General features: G+C 51.2%; 2 protein-coding genes across 5 annotated transcripts in view; both read right to left on the bottom strand.

Annotated features, from left to right (window-relative positions):
- Window positions 1-2,935: 2,935 nt before the first annotated feature.
- Window positions 2,936-8,786, bottom strand: LOC140411288 (serine protease FAM111A-like). Its single transcript, XM_072500410.1, has 2 exons — window positions 8,665-8,786; window positions 2,936-4,495 (listed from the first exon to the last, which is right to left on the bottom strand). Exon 2 carries the CDS (start codon window positions 4,418-4,420, stop codon window positions 2,936-2,938), a length of 1,485 nt encoding a protein of 494 aa, XP_072356511.1. The 5' UTR covers window positions 4,421-4,495; window positions 8,665-8,786.
- Window positions 8,787-10,438: 1,652 nt separating this feature from the next.
- LOC140410140 (centromere protein Q-like) overlaps window positions 10,439-17,514 on the bottom strand; it is a 70,563-nt gene continuing 63,487 nt past the window's right edge. For all 4 annotated transcript variants that reach the window (XM_072498093.1, XM_072498096.1, XM_072498094.1 and 1 more), the window contains exons 8-9: window positions 16,562-16,630; window positions 10,439-10,698 (exon numbers count right to left, since the gene is read on the bottom strand). In XM_072498093.1, the coding sequence (XP_072354194.1) occupies window positions 10,549-10,698; window positions 16,562-16,630 (219 nt within the window). In that variant the 3' untranslated portion in view covers window positions 10,439-10,548. The remainder of the gene's footprint in view (window positions 10,699-16,561; window positions 16,631-17,514) is intronic.

Below are 17,514 nucleotides of genomic sequence, written 5' to 3'. Positions count from 1 at the left end.
CCGGCTTGGGTCACTGTGTGGAGTCTGCACGTTCTCCCCGTTGCGTGGGTTTCCTCCGGGCGCTCCGGATTCCGCCCACAAGTCCCGAAAGACGTGCTCTTAGGCGACTGGAGAAGTAAAACTGCATTGCAGTGTTAATATAAGCCTACTTGTGACGCTAATAAATATTATTATCTCTTTGCAAGTCGGGGCGGCGAGTGACTCGGAGGGGGACCTCCAGGTGGTGGGGTTCCCAGGTATCTGCTGCTCTTGTCCTTCGAGATGGTCGTGGTCGTGGGTTTGGAAGGTGCTGCCTAAGGAACCTTGGTGAGTTCCTAACTCACCAAGTGCATCTTGTAGATGGTACACAAGGCTGCGTCGATGGTGGAGGGGGTTAGGGTTAGGGTTAGGGTTAGGGTGGAGGGAGTGCATGTTTAAATCTCCAGTCGCTCCAGTCCTCCCATTGCAGGCCGATGTGATATTCACAGTTATAATCACACTCACTCCCCCTTCAATCACTCATACACCACACGGTTCGAAATTTTACAATGATCCTTTTTTTATTTTTACAAATTTTACAGAACAGGGTGACAGGTTCAGGTCAAACAAAAGTTCAGATGTTTATTTCCAGACGGACAGAATTGAAAAACATTCAATTTATTACATTCATTGTTGTTTATATGACAATAAGTACATTCCCTTGATATCAAATCTTGGGTTAGCCCACACTGGGAGTCACTGTGCACAGTTCCTGTCTCTGTATCACACTGGGAGTCACTGTGCACAGTTCCTGTCTCCGAATCACACTGGGAGTCACTGTGCACAGTTCCTGTCTCCGTATCACAGCGGGAGTCACTGTGCATAGTTCCTGTCTCCGTGTCACACTGGGAGTCACTGTGCACAGTTCCTGTCTCCGTATCACACTGGGAGTCACTGTGCACAGTTCCGGTCTCCGTATCACATTGGGAGTCACTGTGCACAGTTCCTGTCTCAGTATCACACTGGGAGTCACTGTGCATAGTTCCTGTCTCTGTATCACACTGGGAGTCACTGTGCACAGTTTCTGTCTCTGTATCACACTGGGAGTCACTGTGCACAGTTCCGGTCTCCGTATCACATTGGGAGTCACTGTGCACAGTTCCTGTCTCAGTATCACACTGGGAGTCACTGTGCACAGTTCCTGTCTCCGTATCACACTGGGAGTCGCTGTGCACAGTTCCTGTCTCTGTATCACACTGGGAGTCACTGTGCACAGTTCCTGTCTCCGTATCACACTGGGAGTCACTGTGCACAGTTCCTGTCTCTGTATCACACTGGGAGTTACTGTGCACAGTTCCTGTCTCCGTATCACACTGGGAGTCACTGTGCACGGTTCCGGTCTCCGTATCACACTGGGAGTCACTGTGCACAGTTCCGGTCTCCGTATCACACTGGGAGTCACTGTGCACGGTTCCGGTCTCCGTATCACACTGGGAGTCACTGTGCACAGTTCCGGTCTCCGTATCACACTGGGAGTTACTGTGCACAGTTCCGGTCTCTGTATCACACTGGGAGTCACTGTGCACAGTTCCTGTCTCCGTATCTCACTGGGAGTCACTGTGCACAGTTCCTGTCTCCGTATCACACTGGGAGTCACTGTGCACAGTTCCTGTCTCTGTATCACACTGGGAGTCACTGTGCACAGTTCCTGTCTCAGTATCACACTGGGAGTCACTGTGCACAGTTCCGGTCTCCGTATCACACTGGGAGTCACTGTGCACAGTTCCTGTCTCAGTATCACACTGGGAGTCACTGTGCACAGTTCCTGTCTCCGTATCACACTGGGAGTCACTGTGCACGGTTCCGGTCTCCGTATCACACTGGGAGTCACTGTGCACAGTTCCGGTCTCCGTATCACACTGGGAGTTACTGTGCACAGTTCCGGTCTCTGTATCACACTGGGAGTCACTGTGCACAGTTCCTGTCTCCGTATCTCACTGGGAGTCACTGTGCACAGTTCCTGTCTCCGTATCACACTGGGAGTCACTGTGCACAGTTCATGTCTCTGTATCACACTGGGAGTCACTGTGCACAGTTCCTGTCTCTGTGTCACACTGGGAGTCACTGTGCACAGTTCCTGTCTCCGTATCACACTGGGAGTCACTGTGCACAGTTCCTGTCTCCGTTTCACACTGGGAGTCACTGTGCACAGTTCCTGTCTCAGTATCACACTGGGAGTCACTGTGCACAGTTCTGGTCTCCGTATCACACTGGGAGTCACTGTGCACAGCTTTTCAGGACAATTTAGGAACACTTCTACCTGTTAGCTGAACCTGTCATTGTGATGAGGCAAAGGTGAGCTTGTGCAATTAGACCACTGATCAAACATAAACTCATTTGGTGGTGGGACAGGCTCGAGGGGCTGAAAGGGTTCTGCACAGTGCAAAAGGATATTGTGGCCCGGGAGTGGGTGCAACAAATATTTCCTGGATTGTTTTGGGAATGAGAGGTTGTGACCTGTCAGGAAAAATTGGATGGTCTGAAACCGAGGTTGTCCGAAGGATGATCTGGCCCAGGTGCGGAAAATGAAGGAAGGGTTCGGCTGGGCCGATACAGAGGATTGTGGGCGAGACCAGAACAAGGGCGGGGGGCCACAAATAAACTGTCCAATTCAGGAGAAACGTCTTCAGCCAGAGAGCGGTGAGGATGTGGTAACTCGCTCCCACAGGGAGTGGTGGAGGGTGAATAGTGGGGCTGCATTTCGGGGGGGAAGGTGGATGAACCCACCAATGAGAGCGAGAGACTGATGGCGACTGAAGCGTCCAGGCTCTGCTAAATGTCCTTTGGGGTTTCCCACTGCCCCCCGCAAGTCTAGGAGGTCCCCCCCCCCCCCCCCCCCCCAATCCCCACCCAGGCTCCACTCCAGCTGGTGACAGACTCTGCAGTTGCCCCCAGTTACCCCCCACCCCCCGGCACTTTACATGATGTGGCAGCCATTCAGCCGAGTCTTGGTGGCAAACAGCTTCTGATACAAGGGGCGGTCGGCGACACTGATGCTTGCGGCGACGGCCTGGATGGTCGGGCCAAACTCAACGACCCGCTCCTTATATTTGTAACCCCCGGCGTGCATGCCCACCAACCCGCCGTAGAAGCTAATGACAGGCGAGCCAGAGGCGGCGGGGTCGTGGAGGAACTCCTTGTCGTAGGGCACCCGCTCGGGCCTGGCCTGCTGGGCGAACGTGTTCCCGGAGAAAGCCTGGAAACTCTGGCGGCCGGACAGGTCATCGCCCTCCTCCTGGATCAGGGGGACGAGCACGAGCGCCTCGGTGTACTGGCGGCCCACGTTGTACACGACCCCTTGGGCGATGGGCTTGGTGGCAAAGGCGGCCAGGCCAGGCCTCAACTCGGTCCCTCGGCCTTTGGGGATCTCCAGGGCCAGCACGGCATAATCCAGCTCCGGGGAGAAGGCCTTCAGACCGCCACTGGCCACCTTCCACTGGGTCTCGCCGGTTGTGCGGAAGGTGAAGCTCACGTTGGCTGCCTCTCTCACCACTGTGCCCCACTCACTCTCGGGCACCCCCTCCCCCACCATCATTTTGACCGCGTGGTAGCAGGTCAGCACGTGGCCCTGGGCGAGGTGGAAGCAGGAAGCCTTGCCTTCGTTGCCGGGTCGATTCCAGTACAGCGTGCCCACAGACTCGTTCATGCCCAAGGGCAGCTTGGCGATGTTGCTGGGCACCCGGTTAGGCACGGAGCCTCCGCTCAGCTCTTCAAACTCCTTTTGCGCGGCCTCCCAGGGCCCCCCGGCCCCAGGCCGCCCCTTCAAGTACTCGTCGAGCTCCTGGGCCAGATCGCAAAGGTTTGGCCTCCCCCCAGGCAGGGGGGCCTGGCCGCAGGCCCCCGCCCCCTCGGAGCCCAGCTCGTAAGCCCCGCCCTGCAGCTGCTTGGCAGCCAGGGTCAACTGGAAGGCCTGGCGGCTCTGCCGCTCCACCAGCTGCCAACCCTCGCCCCCCACCTCGGGTAGGAACCTGCCGTCCTTGCTCAGGGCCTCGCCCGCCGTCTCGCCTCCCAAAGCGAAGACACAGATGTCCACCCCGGGCGCGGGGTCCTTCAGAATTCCGGGAGCAGGGACAACAGTAAACATCACGCACTCCTGGTCTCCGGCACCGTCCTCTCGGCCTTGGGAGCCACCGCCGCTCCCTGCGAACAACACCTCCAGGTGGGCGTTCTCTGGCAGGCATCTGCAGGGCATCCCCAAATTGAGGGCCCCTTGGAGGTGCTCCCGCTCCAGGAGCTGGATCGTCTTTCCCTCGTTTTTCTTCTCCTCCTCGCCGAACACATTGGCTGAGTTCCTCAGGGCGGAAAGTAGAGACTCGTCGTGCCTGCCCTTGGCTGCGTGTCTCTCGCCCTCAGAGCTTTGAAAGGCAAATGTGAATCCTCTCTCGGTATCCGCTGACGCCATTGTGACTGCTCTGGACGATCGTTTCAATCAGAAAGGCCTCTCTAACCAAGATATTGAATCGGACCAGGAATTCACCTGTGGAGAAAACAAATAATGTCCAGTTAGGAACTAGAATACTCCAAAAACAATCAAGATGGTTAGCATCATCCAGGACAACTTCGACATTCAAAATTTCTAATTAGAAAACATAATTTTGTCAATCAAAACCCAATTTATAAATTAGAAACACAGTTTCTCAATTAGAATCCCAATTGTTACATTAAAAACAGAAATTCTAAATTTGAAACAGAATATCTAAATTTGAAACAGTATTTCTAAATTTGAAACATAATATCTAAATTTGAAACAGAATTTCTAAATTTGAAACAGAATTTCTAAATTTGAAACAATATCTAAATTTTAAACATAATTTCTAAATTTGAGGGTCGCATGGCGGCGCAGTGCTTAGCACTGCTGCCTCACGGCGCCGAGGACCCGGGTTCGATCCCGGCCCTGGGTTCACTGTCCGTGTGGAGTTTGCACATTCTCCCTGTGTCTACGTGGGTCTCATCCCCACATCCCAAAGATGTGCAACGTAGGTGGATTGACCATGCTAAATTGCCCCTCAATTGGGAAAAAAAAAAGACTTGGACACTTTAAATGTATAAAAAAAAAGAAAAAATAATTTGAAAGAGAATTTGTAATTTTAAAAATAAATTTAGAGTACTCAATTCTTTTTTTTCCAATTAAGGGGCAATTTAGCGTGGTCAATCTACCGAGCCTGTACATTTTTGAGTTGTGGGGGTGTGACCTACACAGACACGGGAAGAGTGTGCAAACTCCACATGGACAGTGGCCCAGGGCCGGGATCGAATGCGGGTCCTCAACTGCTGCACCACTGTGCTGTCCCAGAGGAATTGTAAATTTAAAACATAATTTCTAAATTTGAAACATAATTTCTAAATTTGATTCAGAATTTCTAAATTTGATTCAGAATTTCTAAATTTGATTCAGAATTTCCATATTTGAAACAACACTTCTAAATTTGAAACCGTTTCCAACTTAGAAACAACATGTCTAAATTAAAAACCCAATTTCTAAATTCAAACCGCAACTTGAAATTTCAAAACACAATTTCTAAATTGAAAACACAGTGGGCTGGATTCTCCGCCGGCGGGATGCTCCATTTTGCCGACAGCCCGGGGATATCCTGACGGCGCGGGGCTGCCCCGCAATGGGAAACCCAGTTGACCAGCCGGCGTAACGGAGAATCCCGCCGGCGGGGTGAACCAGGAATGTGGTGAGCGGGAGAATCCAGCCCACAATTTTGAAATTCCAAACACAATTTCCTAACTTAAAACAGGGCCCTTCCCGCTGGCGAATCTTCCGGTCCCGCCGATGGTGACACTCCCCCCCCCCCCCCCACCCCTCCACTCCGCCTGCGGGTTCCCCAGTGGCGGAGGGCGCGAGCAACAGGAAAAGCCATTGAAAGTGGATGGACTGGAAGATCCCGCTGTTGGTCAATAGCAGGCCGCCTCTGTCTCCGCCACCAATCACGTGCCGGGTGCGGAAAATCCCACCCGCAATTTCAAAACAGAATGTCTACGTCCAAAACACAATTTGTGGAGGGCGCAAGGTTGTTGTGGGGAAATAGTCAAGACAACAATTTGTCAGGAGGCGTTGAGAAACATGCAAAAGGGGCACAGGACTGCCAGGAAAGTTCAGAACAGACCAATATGAAGTGCAGCATCTTGTTCGGAAAAATAAGAGGGAAGCCTGTTATCAGGAGAATAAAGAAAACTGGGTAGGGGAACAAAACGCATACTCAAATATTCAAACCTGTAATAATGGCCACGGGGCGTTCAAAAATAGAGGTAAGCTAACCCATGTCTGGAGGGTTAGAACGGAAAAGCAGTTCCGCTGAACCGGTTTCGAACCTTGGCTGGGCCACGCCCAGAACACGGTGTGCAATTCAGGTCACAAACTATCGCGGCATTGAAGAGGGTGCAAAAAAACGGTGCGGGAGGACGATACCAGGGAGATGGGGATTGAGAATTCTGCTGGTAGTTTTAGATGGGCTGAATGGCAATTTTCGTTGCCACATAATCTGATGAAATGCGATGCTGTGTAAAGTGAGCTTGGCGACGTTCACTCCCGGCCACCCCCTCCAGAGAGAGAGAGAGAGAGAGAGAGAAGCCAGGAGAAGAGTGGTGGGAGAGAGAGGGAAAGAGAGGTGGGAGAGAGGAGTGAGGAAAAGGGGAGGGAGGGGGCCAGAGTGAGGGGGGGGGGGGGAAGAGAAAGGGGGGAGAGGGAGGCGGAAAAAGTTGAGGGGGGGTGGAAGAGGGGAAGATAGAGGGAGGAGAGAAAGGGGGGGGGGGAAAGAGAGGGAGGGAAAGTGACAGGGGTAGAGAGAGAGAGAGAGAGAGGGGAAAAAGTGAGAAGGGTGAGAGAGAGGATGGGAGAGACGAAAGAGAGAGGGGAGGCGACAGTGGAGAGAGAGAGAGAGAGAGAAAGGGAGAGACTGAAAGACGCAGTTGTAACCAAATTGGAACAGAGTCCCACGGCGAGCACGTTTAGCCGGGTGTTTCATCAGCGAAGAACGTCCTGTGAAGGCCACCGTTTCCTGCACTGAGGGGCTTTGGTCGCTGGAATTCCTTGGTGCAGGAAGTCATCGGGACCCCATTTGTAAACGGCGTCTCTATTTCCCGAACCCCCTCCCCCCCCGACACAACCCCCTGAACCCCGACAAAGCCCAAAATCACCGAGAAGGGGGCCCCTCGGGCTACCCCGCAGCCCCCGCCTCACAGGCGCAGGGCACCGTTCGTATGCGCCTGCCGCCCTCCTCCACCGGTCTGACCCCGGTCACACTATTCACCTCGACCTACCCACTCTCCGGGTGGACAAGCTCCTCCGGAACATTCCCTGTTGGGTTTCCGGGGGGGCCTCCCCCCCCCCCCCCCAGGTTCTGCCCTCTCGCCCGCCAGAGGGGACATTCTCTCCGTTTCCCCGCTCGATCGAACCCCTTTCCGGGGTCTGAAGACCTCGATCAGGCCACCTGCCCCTCGGGCTTTCTCTTTCCGGGAGGGGAGGGAAGCCGGCCAGTGATTCTTGGGATGCGGATTCCTGGGCAGTAGGTGCCACTCCCAACAGAGTGGGGGGGGGGGGGGGGGGGGGGGGGCAACTGAGTGAGGCAGTCAACCGAGCGTTTAAACAAGGGCGACTTAGCTCTGGGGCTCGAACAAGGAACACCGAAGGTTAGCGCGCAGGGCGATGGACCGGGTGCAGGCGGGTGGGATTGGAAAGAGTACCTGGGTGTCCTCGGGCTAGCACGGACAAGATGGGACGGATGGCCTCCTTCTGTGCCGTAGATTTACTATGGTTCTCGGTCTTGCTGCAGGTTGGACAGGGTGTTGGTGAGGCCACATCTGGAGTACCACAAGCAGCTTGGGTCTCCCAGATTTCAGGAGAGAAGTACTGGGATCAGAGACAGATAGAATGAAGACTCAGGAGATTGGTCCCTAGTATGAGGTGGGGGGGGGGGAAAGAGTCGGCTGGGGGGGGGACCTCTGGGTGCTCCGGTTTCCCCCTCCAGGTGTTTGTTTCCTCCCACAGTCCAAATTTGTGCAGGCTAGGTGGATTGGCTATGCTAAATTGCCCCGAGATTGTACGGGGATTGGGCCGAGGTCGGGTGGGTGCAGACTCGACTGGTCCAATTGTCTACCCCTGCCCGTTTAAAAAATATATATATCTTTGTCTTCCTGAACTTTGGCCATCTGGAGCAGAGGGGAGTTGGGAAGACCTGGGATTGTTCCTGGCACTCCTGAATTACAGATGCGGGCAGAGCACAGCTGATGGGAGTGTCTCAGAACTTGCTGCTCATCTCTCTCTCTCTCTCTGTTCCGGCCAAGCCTGTCCCTGCATGATCCCGATGAGGGAGCGCAGGGCATTGACCTCCAGCCAGGAGGCCTGGGCCCAGCCACAGCTCCAAGAGGGATCGATCAACGCCAGAGGCAAGCACCGTGATCTAATCTGCGAAGCGGTCTTTCTCAGTTTATTGAGGGGTGCTTGTCAACGGTGGAGGAGGCGCCCTCTAAGGTGGCGATGAACCGAATGCGTGGGTGGAGCAGCGAGGCAGCTTTGCGATTCGGTCACCAAAGTGAGGGAAATCTAGCGCAATGGGAAGTTACGTCCTCAGCCATCGACAGAAACTATGCATCTGAAAAGTTCAACCCAACATTCAAAATGACACGAGGGAGTCAACTCACCGAGAGTTCCCCGCAACAGCTGAGGTGACGACCAGCGAATGATTTGTGACGCTCATTCAAGGACCTCCTTTGAAGTCCTCCTTTCCGCTCCTTCACCTCGAGTGGCGCTGGCCAAAAACATCCTCCTCCTTATATCAAGGACAGGAGGGAGTGAGGGGTGGAGTTTGTGACAACCGTAGGGGGAAGGCCAACAGAAACGATCAAACCCAGGCCCTCATTAGCCAACAGTGGCAGCCAATCGGAAGAAATCAGGATGCTGCCACGTCAGGTGTATGCAAGTGCGGTTGGGTCGCGGCCAAACCACGGTGAGTCACAGAGGCTGCAGGATCTGACGGAGCCAGGAATCTGGGCCGCGGAATGATAGGATTGATGGGATCTCACCAACCCTTTCGAAACACGGTGCCTCAGGCAAATAGAATAGATGCCTGTGAAGGGAAGCAAGGTGGTCAGGTGCAGGAGAAAGGAACAGGAGGAGATGACGACGAGGCTGAGATGCACAGGGTCGAGGGGACGCAGCCGAAACGCGAGCACGGACCAGAACGATTTCTTCCTGAGCTCCACGCAAGTCATTCACAGACCACACATTTTGCCAAAGCACACTCGGGAAGGCACTGTGAGGGTCCTTTTTAAAAAGAGTACCCAATTCTTTTTTTTCCAATTAAGGGGCAATTTAGGTTGGCCATTCAGCCCCTTCTCCAGCCTGTTACACAGGAACAGGAGGAGGCCCCATTCAGCTCCTTCTCCAGCCTGTTAACACAGGAACAGGAGGAGGCCCCATTCAGCCCCCTCTCCAGCCCGTTACACAGGAATAGGAGGGGCCCCATTCAGCCCCTTCTCCCGCCTGTTACACAGGAACAGGAGGAGGCCCCATTCAGCCCCTTCTCCAGCCTGTTACACAGGAACAGGAGGAGGCCCCATTCAGCCCCTTCTCCAGCCTGTTACACAGGAACAGAAGGAGGCCCCATTCAGCCCCTTCTCCAGCCTGTTACACAGAAACAGGAGGAGGCTCCATTCAGTCCCTTCTCCCGCCTGTTACACAGGAACAGGAGGAGGCTCCATTCAGTCCCTTCTCCCGCCTGTTACACAGGAACAGGAGGAGGCCCCATTCATCCCCTTCTCCAGCCTGTTACACAGGAACAGAAGGAGGCCATTCAGCCCCTTATCCAGCCTGTTACACAGGAACAGGAGGAGGCCCCATTCAGCCCCTTCTCCAGCCTGTTACACAGGAACAGGAGGAGGCCCCATTCAGCCCCTTCTCCAGCCTGTTACACAGGAACAGGAGGAGGCCCTATTCAGCCCCTTCTCCAGCCTATTATACAGGAACAGGAGGAGGCCCCATTCAGCCCCTTCTCCAGCCTGTTACACAGGAACTGGAGGAGGCCCCATTCAGCCCCTTCTCCCGCCTGTTACACAGAAACAGGAGGAGGCCCCATTCAGCCCCTTCTCCAGCCTTTTACACAGGATCAGGAGGAGGCCCCATTCAGCCCCTTCTCCAGCCTGTTACCCAGGAACAGGAGGAGGCCCCATTCAGCCCCTTCTCCAGCCTGTTACCCAGGAACAGGAGGCCAGATTGAGACATGAGGGGCAACCTTCATTATTAGACGGGGGTCAAGTCCGGCACTTGATAGGATATCCCCTGTCGATTCCCCTTCTGAATAAATTTGGAGCCAAGCTGCAGGGGTTTGATTGATTGTTGACCCACTGAACAGCAACGTGGTCCCCACCGCGTCGCCCACATAGACAGTGGGTGAAAAATACACAGGCGCCCAGGACGTGGTTAAAACTAACAGTTTATTATAAATCTGCTTCTGGATATGTATAACACCAATGTAAGGAATCGTTAAGTTAACTGTAGAGAGACACAACACAAAATGAACAAGCAAGTTAATTTCCGTGGCCAATAGGAGAGACACCGTCAGCTTCTGCGTGGGCGCTTTCGAGGAAGGTCAACAGGTTTTGCATGGCAGGGGAACGTTGAATCGTCTGAAGGTCCTGAAGGAGTGCGTCACGATTCCCGATGCCCATCAGCTTCTCCTGTGAGCACAGAACAGACAGATGGTCACAGGGGAGCCACACAGTTATCACGTTTTCTCCCACACCATGTGGGTAAAGATGCTGCCCTGATATAGCAGGATAAGAGGGGTGGGGACGATGTACAGAGTACAATTGGAGGGGAAACCTGCCACTGGCTTCAGTAATTTTAAGTGGGGAAAGAATTCCTGCTGTGTGGTTGGGGGTAGTGGATTGTAGAGTCTGCAGAAGCTGGAATTGTTTTACTTACGGTAAAGAACCAAGGGCACTGAGGAAAAATCTGTTTCACATTGCGAGTTGTTGGAATATGGAATGCGCTTCCTTAAAGTGCAAATTCAACTGCAACTTTCAAAGAGGGAAATTAGATAAATGCGGTCTTAAACATTTGCTCCCACCACCATCGATGAACAGTTGCATCCGTGTGTACCACCTACAAGATGCACTGCAGGAACTCACCAAGGTTCCTCAGGCAGCACCTTCCAAACCTACGACCCCACCACCTGGAGGGTCTCTTCCAAGTCACTCACCACCCTGACTTGGAAATATATCACCGACCCTGCGCTGTCTCTGGGCCAAAGTCCTGGAACTCTCTCCCTAACAGCACTGTGGGTGTACCTACACCTCAGGGACTGCAGCGGGTCAAGAAGGCAGCTCACCACCACCTTCTCAAGGGGCAATTAGTGATGGACAATAAATGATGACTTAGCCAGTGATGCCCACATCCTGTAAATGAATAAGAAACAAAGTGGCCACGAGGACAGGAACAATTTGGGCTACAATTGAGCTGTGGACACTTGCGGAGAGACTGGAGGAGTTGACATTGCTCTCTTTAAAGCAGAGAAGATTGAACAGAATGGTTCCAGGGATAATTCCAGTTAACTGGAGAGTCAGAATTTTATAGCACAAAAAGAAGTCCTTCGGTCCATCACTTCTGTGCCGGCCATCCAGCCCTGATCTACTCTAATCCCATTTCCCAGCACTTGGGCCGTAGCTGTGTGCTGTGGTGTTTCAAGTGCACATCAAAATGCTTCTTAAATGTTGTGAGGGTTCCCGCCTCCACCACCCTTTCAGGCAGCGAGTTCCAGACTCCTCCCCCCCTCCCCCCCCCCCGTGTGAAAAACAGTTTCCTTAAATCCCCTCGAAACCTCTTTATCGTTAAACCTATGCCTCTTTAATTATTGACCCCTCTGCAAAGGAGAAAGGTTTCTTCCTATCTGCCCCATCGATGTCCCTCCTAATTTATGTGGAGATGCTTGTTTTACTTATGGTAAAGACCCAAGGGCGCCTGGGGGAAACATCTATTTCACACTGCGAGTTGGTGGGATATGGAATGCGCTGCCTGAAAGCAGATTCAGTAGGAACTTTCAAAAAGGGGAATTGGATAAACACTGGAGCAGGAAAAAGCTTCCAGAGCAATGGGAAAAGAGGAGAGTGGGGCTAATTGAGCAGATTCCTTCAAAGAGCCAGCAGAGGCAGGATGGGCTGAAAGGCTGCGATGTGAGGCCTGCTGTAAGACAAGATGGGAGAGAAACATGTGTTGGCAACGTGACGTACAGCACTCTCTTCTTCCCTCCCCCTGCTGCCCCTGTAAAGTGTTGAACTGACTGAGCTGCTGGAGACTGTATCCCGTTCCACTGACGGTCATTTGTAACTCGTTATTCCTGCTGTCCAAATGCTTGTAATAATAGTAATAATCTTCATTATCACAAGTAGGCTGACAGTTACACTGCAATAAAGTTACTGTGAAAAGCCCCTAGTCACCACAATCCGCGCCTGTTCGAGTACACAGGGAGAATTCAGAATGTCCAGTTCACCTAACAGCATATCTTTTGGGACTTGTGGGAGGAAACCGGAGCGCCCGGAGGAAACCCACGCAGACACGGGGAGAACGTGCAGACTCCACACAGACAGTGACCCAAGCCGGGAATCGAACCTGGGACCCTGGCGCTGTGAATCAGCAGTGCTAACCACTGTGCCACCGTGCACTACTCCAGCCGAAGCCAAACAAGTGATCAGTAACAGGCTCTCTGGGCAAATGTGCCAGCAACCAGCACAACACGCTAAAATAGGCAAAGGAACTGCAGCCAGCTCCACCTACTCCACACTCATAATCACTCGCACCATAGCCCTCCCTGCAACGGAGCCAAGGGAATAGACTTTCCAATGTTTGAATGCAATCACCACTCTAAGTTTCGATTTCCATTCAAAATGATCCACGTGTAAAATCTTGCCCAACAGTTTGTGCAGCATTGAATTGTTTTCCCTTTGCGTTACAAAGTGTGAGAGACCTGGTTCGTGTTTATTAATAAAGCTGAAAAATGGGGTGGATCACCAAAAGTAAGCGATTTTAATCCACCAGTTCTGAAGGATTAGTATTTGGATCATTGAAAATGACTTGTAACTACATAGGAAACATTTTCTTGTTTTATTGGTGTACAAAAGTCATTTTCCCAGCAAATTAATTCTCCAATATTTAAAAACTTTGAAACAGTCCAACCCTCATCTCCCCAAAAATGTAAGAGGCTCCATCTGGAGGCGTGTCCAGTTTTGTGGGCATGAATTTAAACCCAATGATTTTTCAGAATCAGTGAAAATATGCTACTTGTAGGGCAGCACGGTGACACAGTGGTTCATCATATTGCTGCCTACGGCGCTGAGGACCCGGGTTCGAATCCCGGCCCTGGGTCACTGTCCATGAGGAGTTTGCACATTCTCCCCGTGTCTGCGTGGGTTTCACCCCCACAACCCAAAAGGTGTGCAGGATAGGTGGATTGGCCACGCTAAATTGCCCCTTAATTGGGTACTCTAAATTTAAAAAATATATATATGCTACTTATGCTCTCAATTCCTTCCTCTTCCCAGCTGCTTTAGTTGACTTTGGGCGAATCGTGATCAATAAAAACCCACACGAGCACAGTGGAAATGCGACACTGTAGACTTGGTTGAAAGAGGGACAGGATTGGCAACTAAACATTCCAGGAGTTAGATGCTTCAGGCAGGATAGAGGGGATTGCAAAAGGGGTGGGGGAGTTGCATTATTGGTTAAGGGGAATATCACAGCTGTGCTGAGGGAGGACACCTTGGAGGGTTCAGGCAGCGAGGCAATCTGGAATAGAGCTCAGGAATAGGAAGGCTGCGGTCACAATGTTCGGGGTTTACTACAGACCTCCTCACAGCCAGTGGGAGATAGAGGAGCAGATATGCAGACAGATCTTGGAGAGATGCAGAAACAATAAGGTTGTTGTGGTGGGTGATTTTAACTTTCCCTATATTGACTGGGACACACTTACTGCTAGAGGCATGGATGGAGCAGAAGTTGTAAGGAATGTCCAGGAGGGTTTCTTGAAACAATATGTAAAAAGCCCAACTCTGGAAGGGGCCATATTAGACCTGGCGCTGGGGAATGGGCCCGGCCAGGTGATCAAAGTTTCAGTAGGAGATCATTTCAGGAACAGTGATCATAATTCTGTAAGTTTTAAGCTGCTTATGGATAAGGACAAGATTGGTCCTCAGGTGAAGTTGTTAGACTGGGGAAGGCTATTTACAACAGCATTGAGCAGGATCTGGAGAGTGTTGACTGGGCAAAGCTGTTCAAGGGAAAATCAACACCCGGCATGTAGGCTTTCAAATGTCAGTTGATTAGAATTCAGGGTCAGCATGTACCTGTGAGGACGAAAGATAAGGGTGGCAAGTTTCGGGAACCCTGGATAACGAGGGATATTATGAACCTTGTCAAAAAGAAAAAGGAAGCATTCGCAGGGTGTAAAAGGCTTAGGACAGAGGAAGCCCTTGAAGAATATAAAGAAAGTAGGAAGGAACTTAATGTAGGAGTTAGGAAGGCTAAAAAGGGGTCATGAAATGTCATTGGGAAACAGGATTAAGGAAAATCCTCAGGCGTTTTATTCTTATGTAAAGAGCAGGAGGGTAGCTCGACAAAGGGTTTGGCCATTCAAGGAGATTGGAGGGAATCTATGTATGGAACCAGAGGAAATGGGAGAGATACTGAATGAATACTTTGCCTCAGTATTCACCAAAGGGAATACCCTATAGTATAGGGTAAAGTGTATAGATATTCTCACTGGAACGACGGAGGTTGAAAGGCGACCTGATAAGTGGTCTCGGAGATTATGAGTGGCATGGACAGAGTGGATAGTCAAATGCTCGTTCCTCGGGTAGGAGAGTCAAGTACTCGGGGATATAGGTTTAAAGTGCATGGGGAAAAGTTTAGAACAGATGTGCGAGGCAAGTTTTTTTACACAGAGTGGTAAATATATGGAACGCGCTGCCTGGGGAGGTGGTGGGAGCAGGTACGACAGTGACATTTAAGGGGCATCTAGACAAATATATGAATAGGGTGGGAATGGAAGGATACGGACTCCTAAGTGCAGATGGTTCTAGTTTAGGCGGGTACCATGGTCGGCGCAGGCTTGGTGGTCCAAGGGGCCTGTTCCTGTGCTGTATAGTTCTTTGTATAACCCCACTACCATCCTCGTCCCACCATCCCAAATATACTTTTCCCCAATTGTTTATGCTTTAATGAAAAATCTCAGACTGGGCTGCACGCAACCTTCTGACACGAGATCGGGGAAAAATCGCCCCTATCCTTCTCTCATTGCTGTTCCTTGTTTCTTTTCTTCTCAAATGTTCCACTTATATGAACAGGAGGGGGCCATTCAGCCCCTCAAGCCTGTTCCTGCATTGAACGGGATCACGGCTGTTCTGTGATCTAAGTCCATAACTCTGGCTTTGCTCCATATCTAACAATCTTCACAGATTTGAAGTGAACTGATCTGGCACCAATTGCGGTTTGTGGAAGAGTTAGTGGGTATAAGTCTTTCAGAATTTCACACCTGAAAGGTTTACCTCTAATTTTTAGAAGCTGTCTAAATTCCCCAACTGATGGAACTACTTTACCTCCATCTATCCTATTTGTCCACTGTACCATCTTCAAAATTTCAATCAAAAATCACCCTATAATCATCCAAATTCCAAGGAATGCAAACTTGGCTGTGTAAACTCTCTCCGTAATTACATTTCTGAAGTAAAGAAGCCAGTCAAGTAAATCTACAATGCACTTCCTCCAAGGTCAGTATATCCTTCTCACAGTATGGTACCGAGAACTGCTCCCAGTATTCCACATGTAGTCTAACCTGGGCTTTGTTTAGCTGAAACATAACTTCTATTCATATTCCTGTTCATGACATTTTAATGGCCCGTTTAGTTGAACACCACTACTGCCAACGTCCCTCCCCAACACCACACGTCCCTGTGGATCGCCACTCTTTCGAGGTGACCACCATTCAGAAAGTAGAGGCTGGTTGTCCAAATCTGGCTGCCTGAAAACCAGACGTTATTGAAAACATTCCCATTTGACATTGGGTTCAATGGAATTCAGACTTGTCCAAACACTGGGACAATTTGGCTTGCCGCTAATTCCTGCCGCTGGTGTGCCCAACTAGTTATTGGCTTTGCATTACATTTATAGTGGTGTGCCAGTCTGGTCCCCATGATCCGGGACTGCCTCGTAAGACCCTCAGCTCCACCAACCCCTGGTGAACAGAACCCGGGAAAATCCAAAATCTGGCACACCTTCGGTCCCCAGGGTGCTGGCTTTTGGATCCCAACCCGTGGTGTCTGTCCCAATAATCCATCCATTTTCGATCCAAGATGGATCCAGTTGCCACAATTATGCCCATTCACTTAATCCATTAATAGCTTTGCAGTGTCGTGCCTACACCGACACTGCTTACAATGCTTCCTATATGCCATGTTCAATTTTTCAGCACTGCTTCCACCTTATTTTGAGGCAGGATGTAGCTGCTTCCCTCACTTTGCTGGCCTATTTCCGCATGCTGTGGGCACTCACCTGAAGGGTGGCCTGCTGGAAACTGGCTTCGGGGAGCTCGGGGAGGTTTAGAACACCAGTATCCACATTCTGCAGAAACACAAAAAGAGAAAAGGGTCAGTTGTCCTGTGTCGAGGAGAGTACAGCTTGTCCAAGGGCTCGGGGATGGAAACAAAAAGGCTTTCAGCATACATTCATGATCTGGAAGAAGGAACTGAAGGCACTTCCCTAAGTTTGCAGATGATACAAAGATCTGCAGAGGGGCAGGTAGTTTTGAGGAAGCAGGGGGCTGCAGAAAGACTTGGACAGGCGAGGAGAGTGGGTAAAGAAGTGGCAGATGGGATACAATGTGGAAAAGTGTGAGGTTGTGCACTTTGGTAGGAAGAATAGAGGCACAGACTATTTTTTATATGGCAAAAGCTTCGGAAATCAGAAGCACAAAGGGACTTGGGAGTCCTTGTTCACGATTCTCTTAAGGTTAATGTGCAGGTTCAGTCGGCAGTTCGGAAGGCAAATACAATGTTAGCATTCATGTCGAGAGGGTTGGAATAGAACAGCAGGGAAGTACTTCTGAGGCTGTATAAGGCTCTGGTCAGACCCCATTTGGAGTATTGTGAGCCGTTTTGGGCCCAGTATCTAAGGAAGGATGTGCTGGCCTTGGAAAGGGTCCAGAGGAGGTTCACAAGAATGTTCCCTGGAATGAAGAACCTGTCGTATGAGGAATGGTTGAGGACACTGGGTCTGTACTCGTTGGCGGTCAGAAGGATGAGGGGGGATCTTATTGAAACTTACAGGATACTGCGAGGCCTGGATAGAGTGGACGTGGAGAGGATGTTTCCACTTGTAGGAACAATTAGAAGCAGAGGACACCATCTCAGACTAAAGGGACGATCCTTTAAAACAGAGATGAGGAGGAATTTCTTCAGCCAGAGGGTGGTGAATCTGTGGAACTCTTTGCCGCAGAAGGGTGTGGA

The sequence above is a fragment of the Scyliorhinus torazame genome, chromosome 4 (assembly GCF_047496885.1).
Source record: "Scyliorhinus torazame isolate Kashiwa2021f chromosome 4, sScyTor2.1, whole genome shotgun sequence".
Lineage (NCBI taxonomy): Eukaryota > Metazoa > Chordata > Chondrichthyes > Carcharhiniformes > Scyliorhinidae > Scyliorhinus > Scyliorhinus torazame.
Note: the sequence above shows the minus strand (reverse complement) of the source record. Positions and strands in the feature narration are given on the sequence as shown.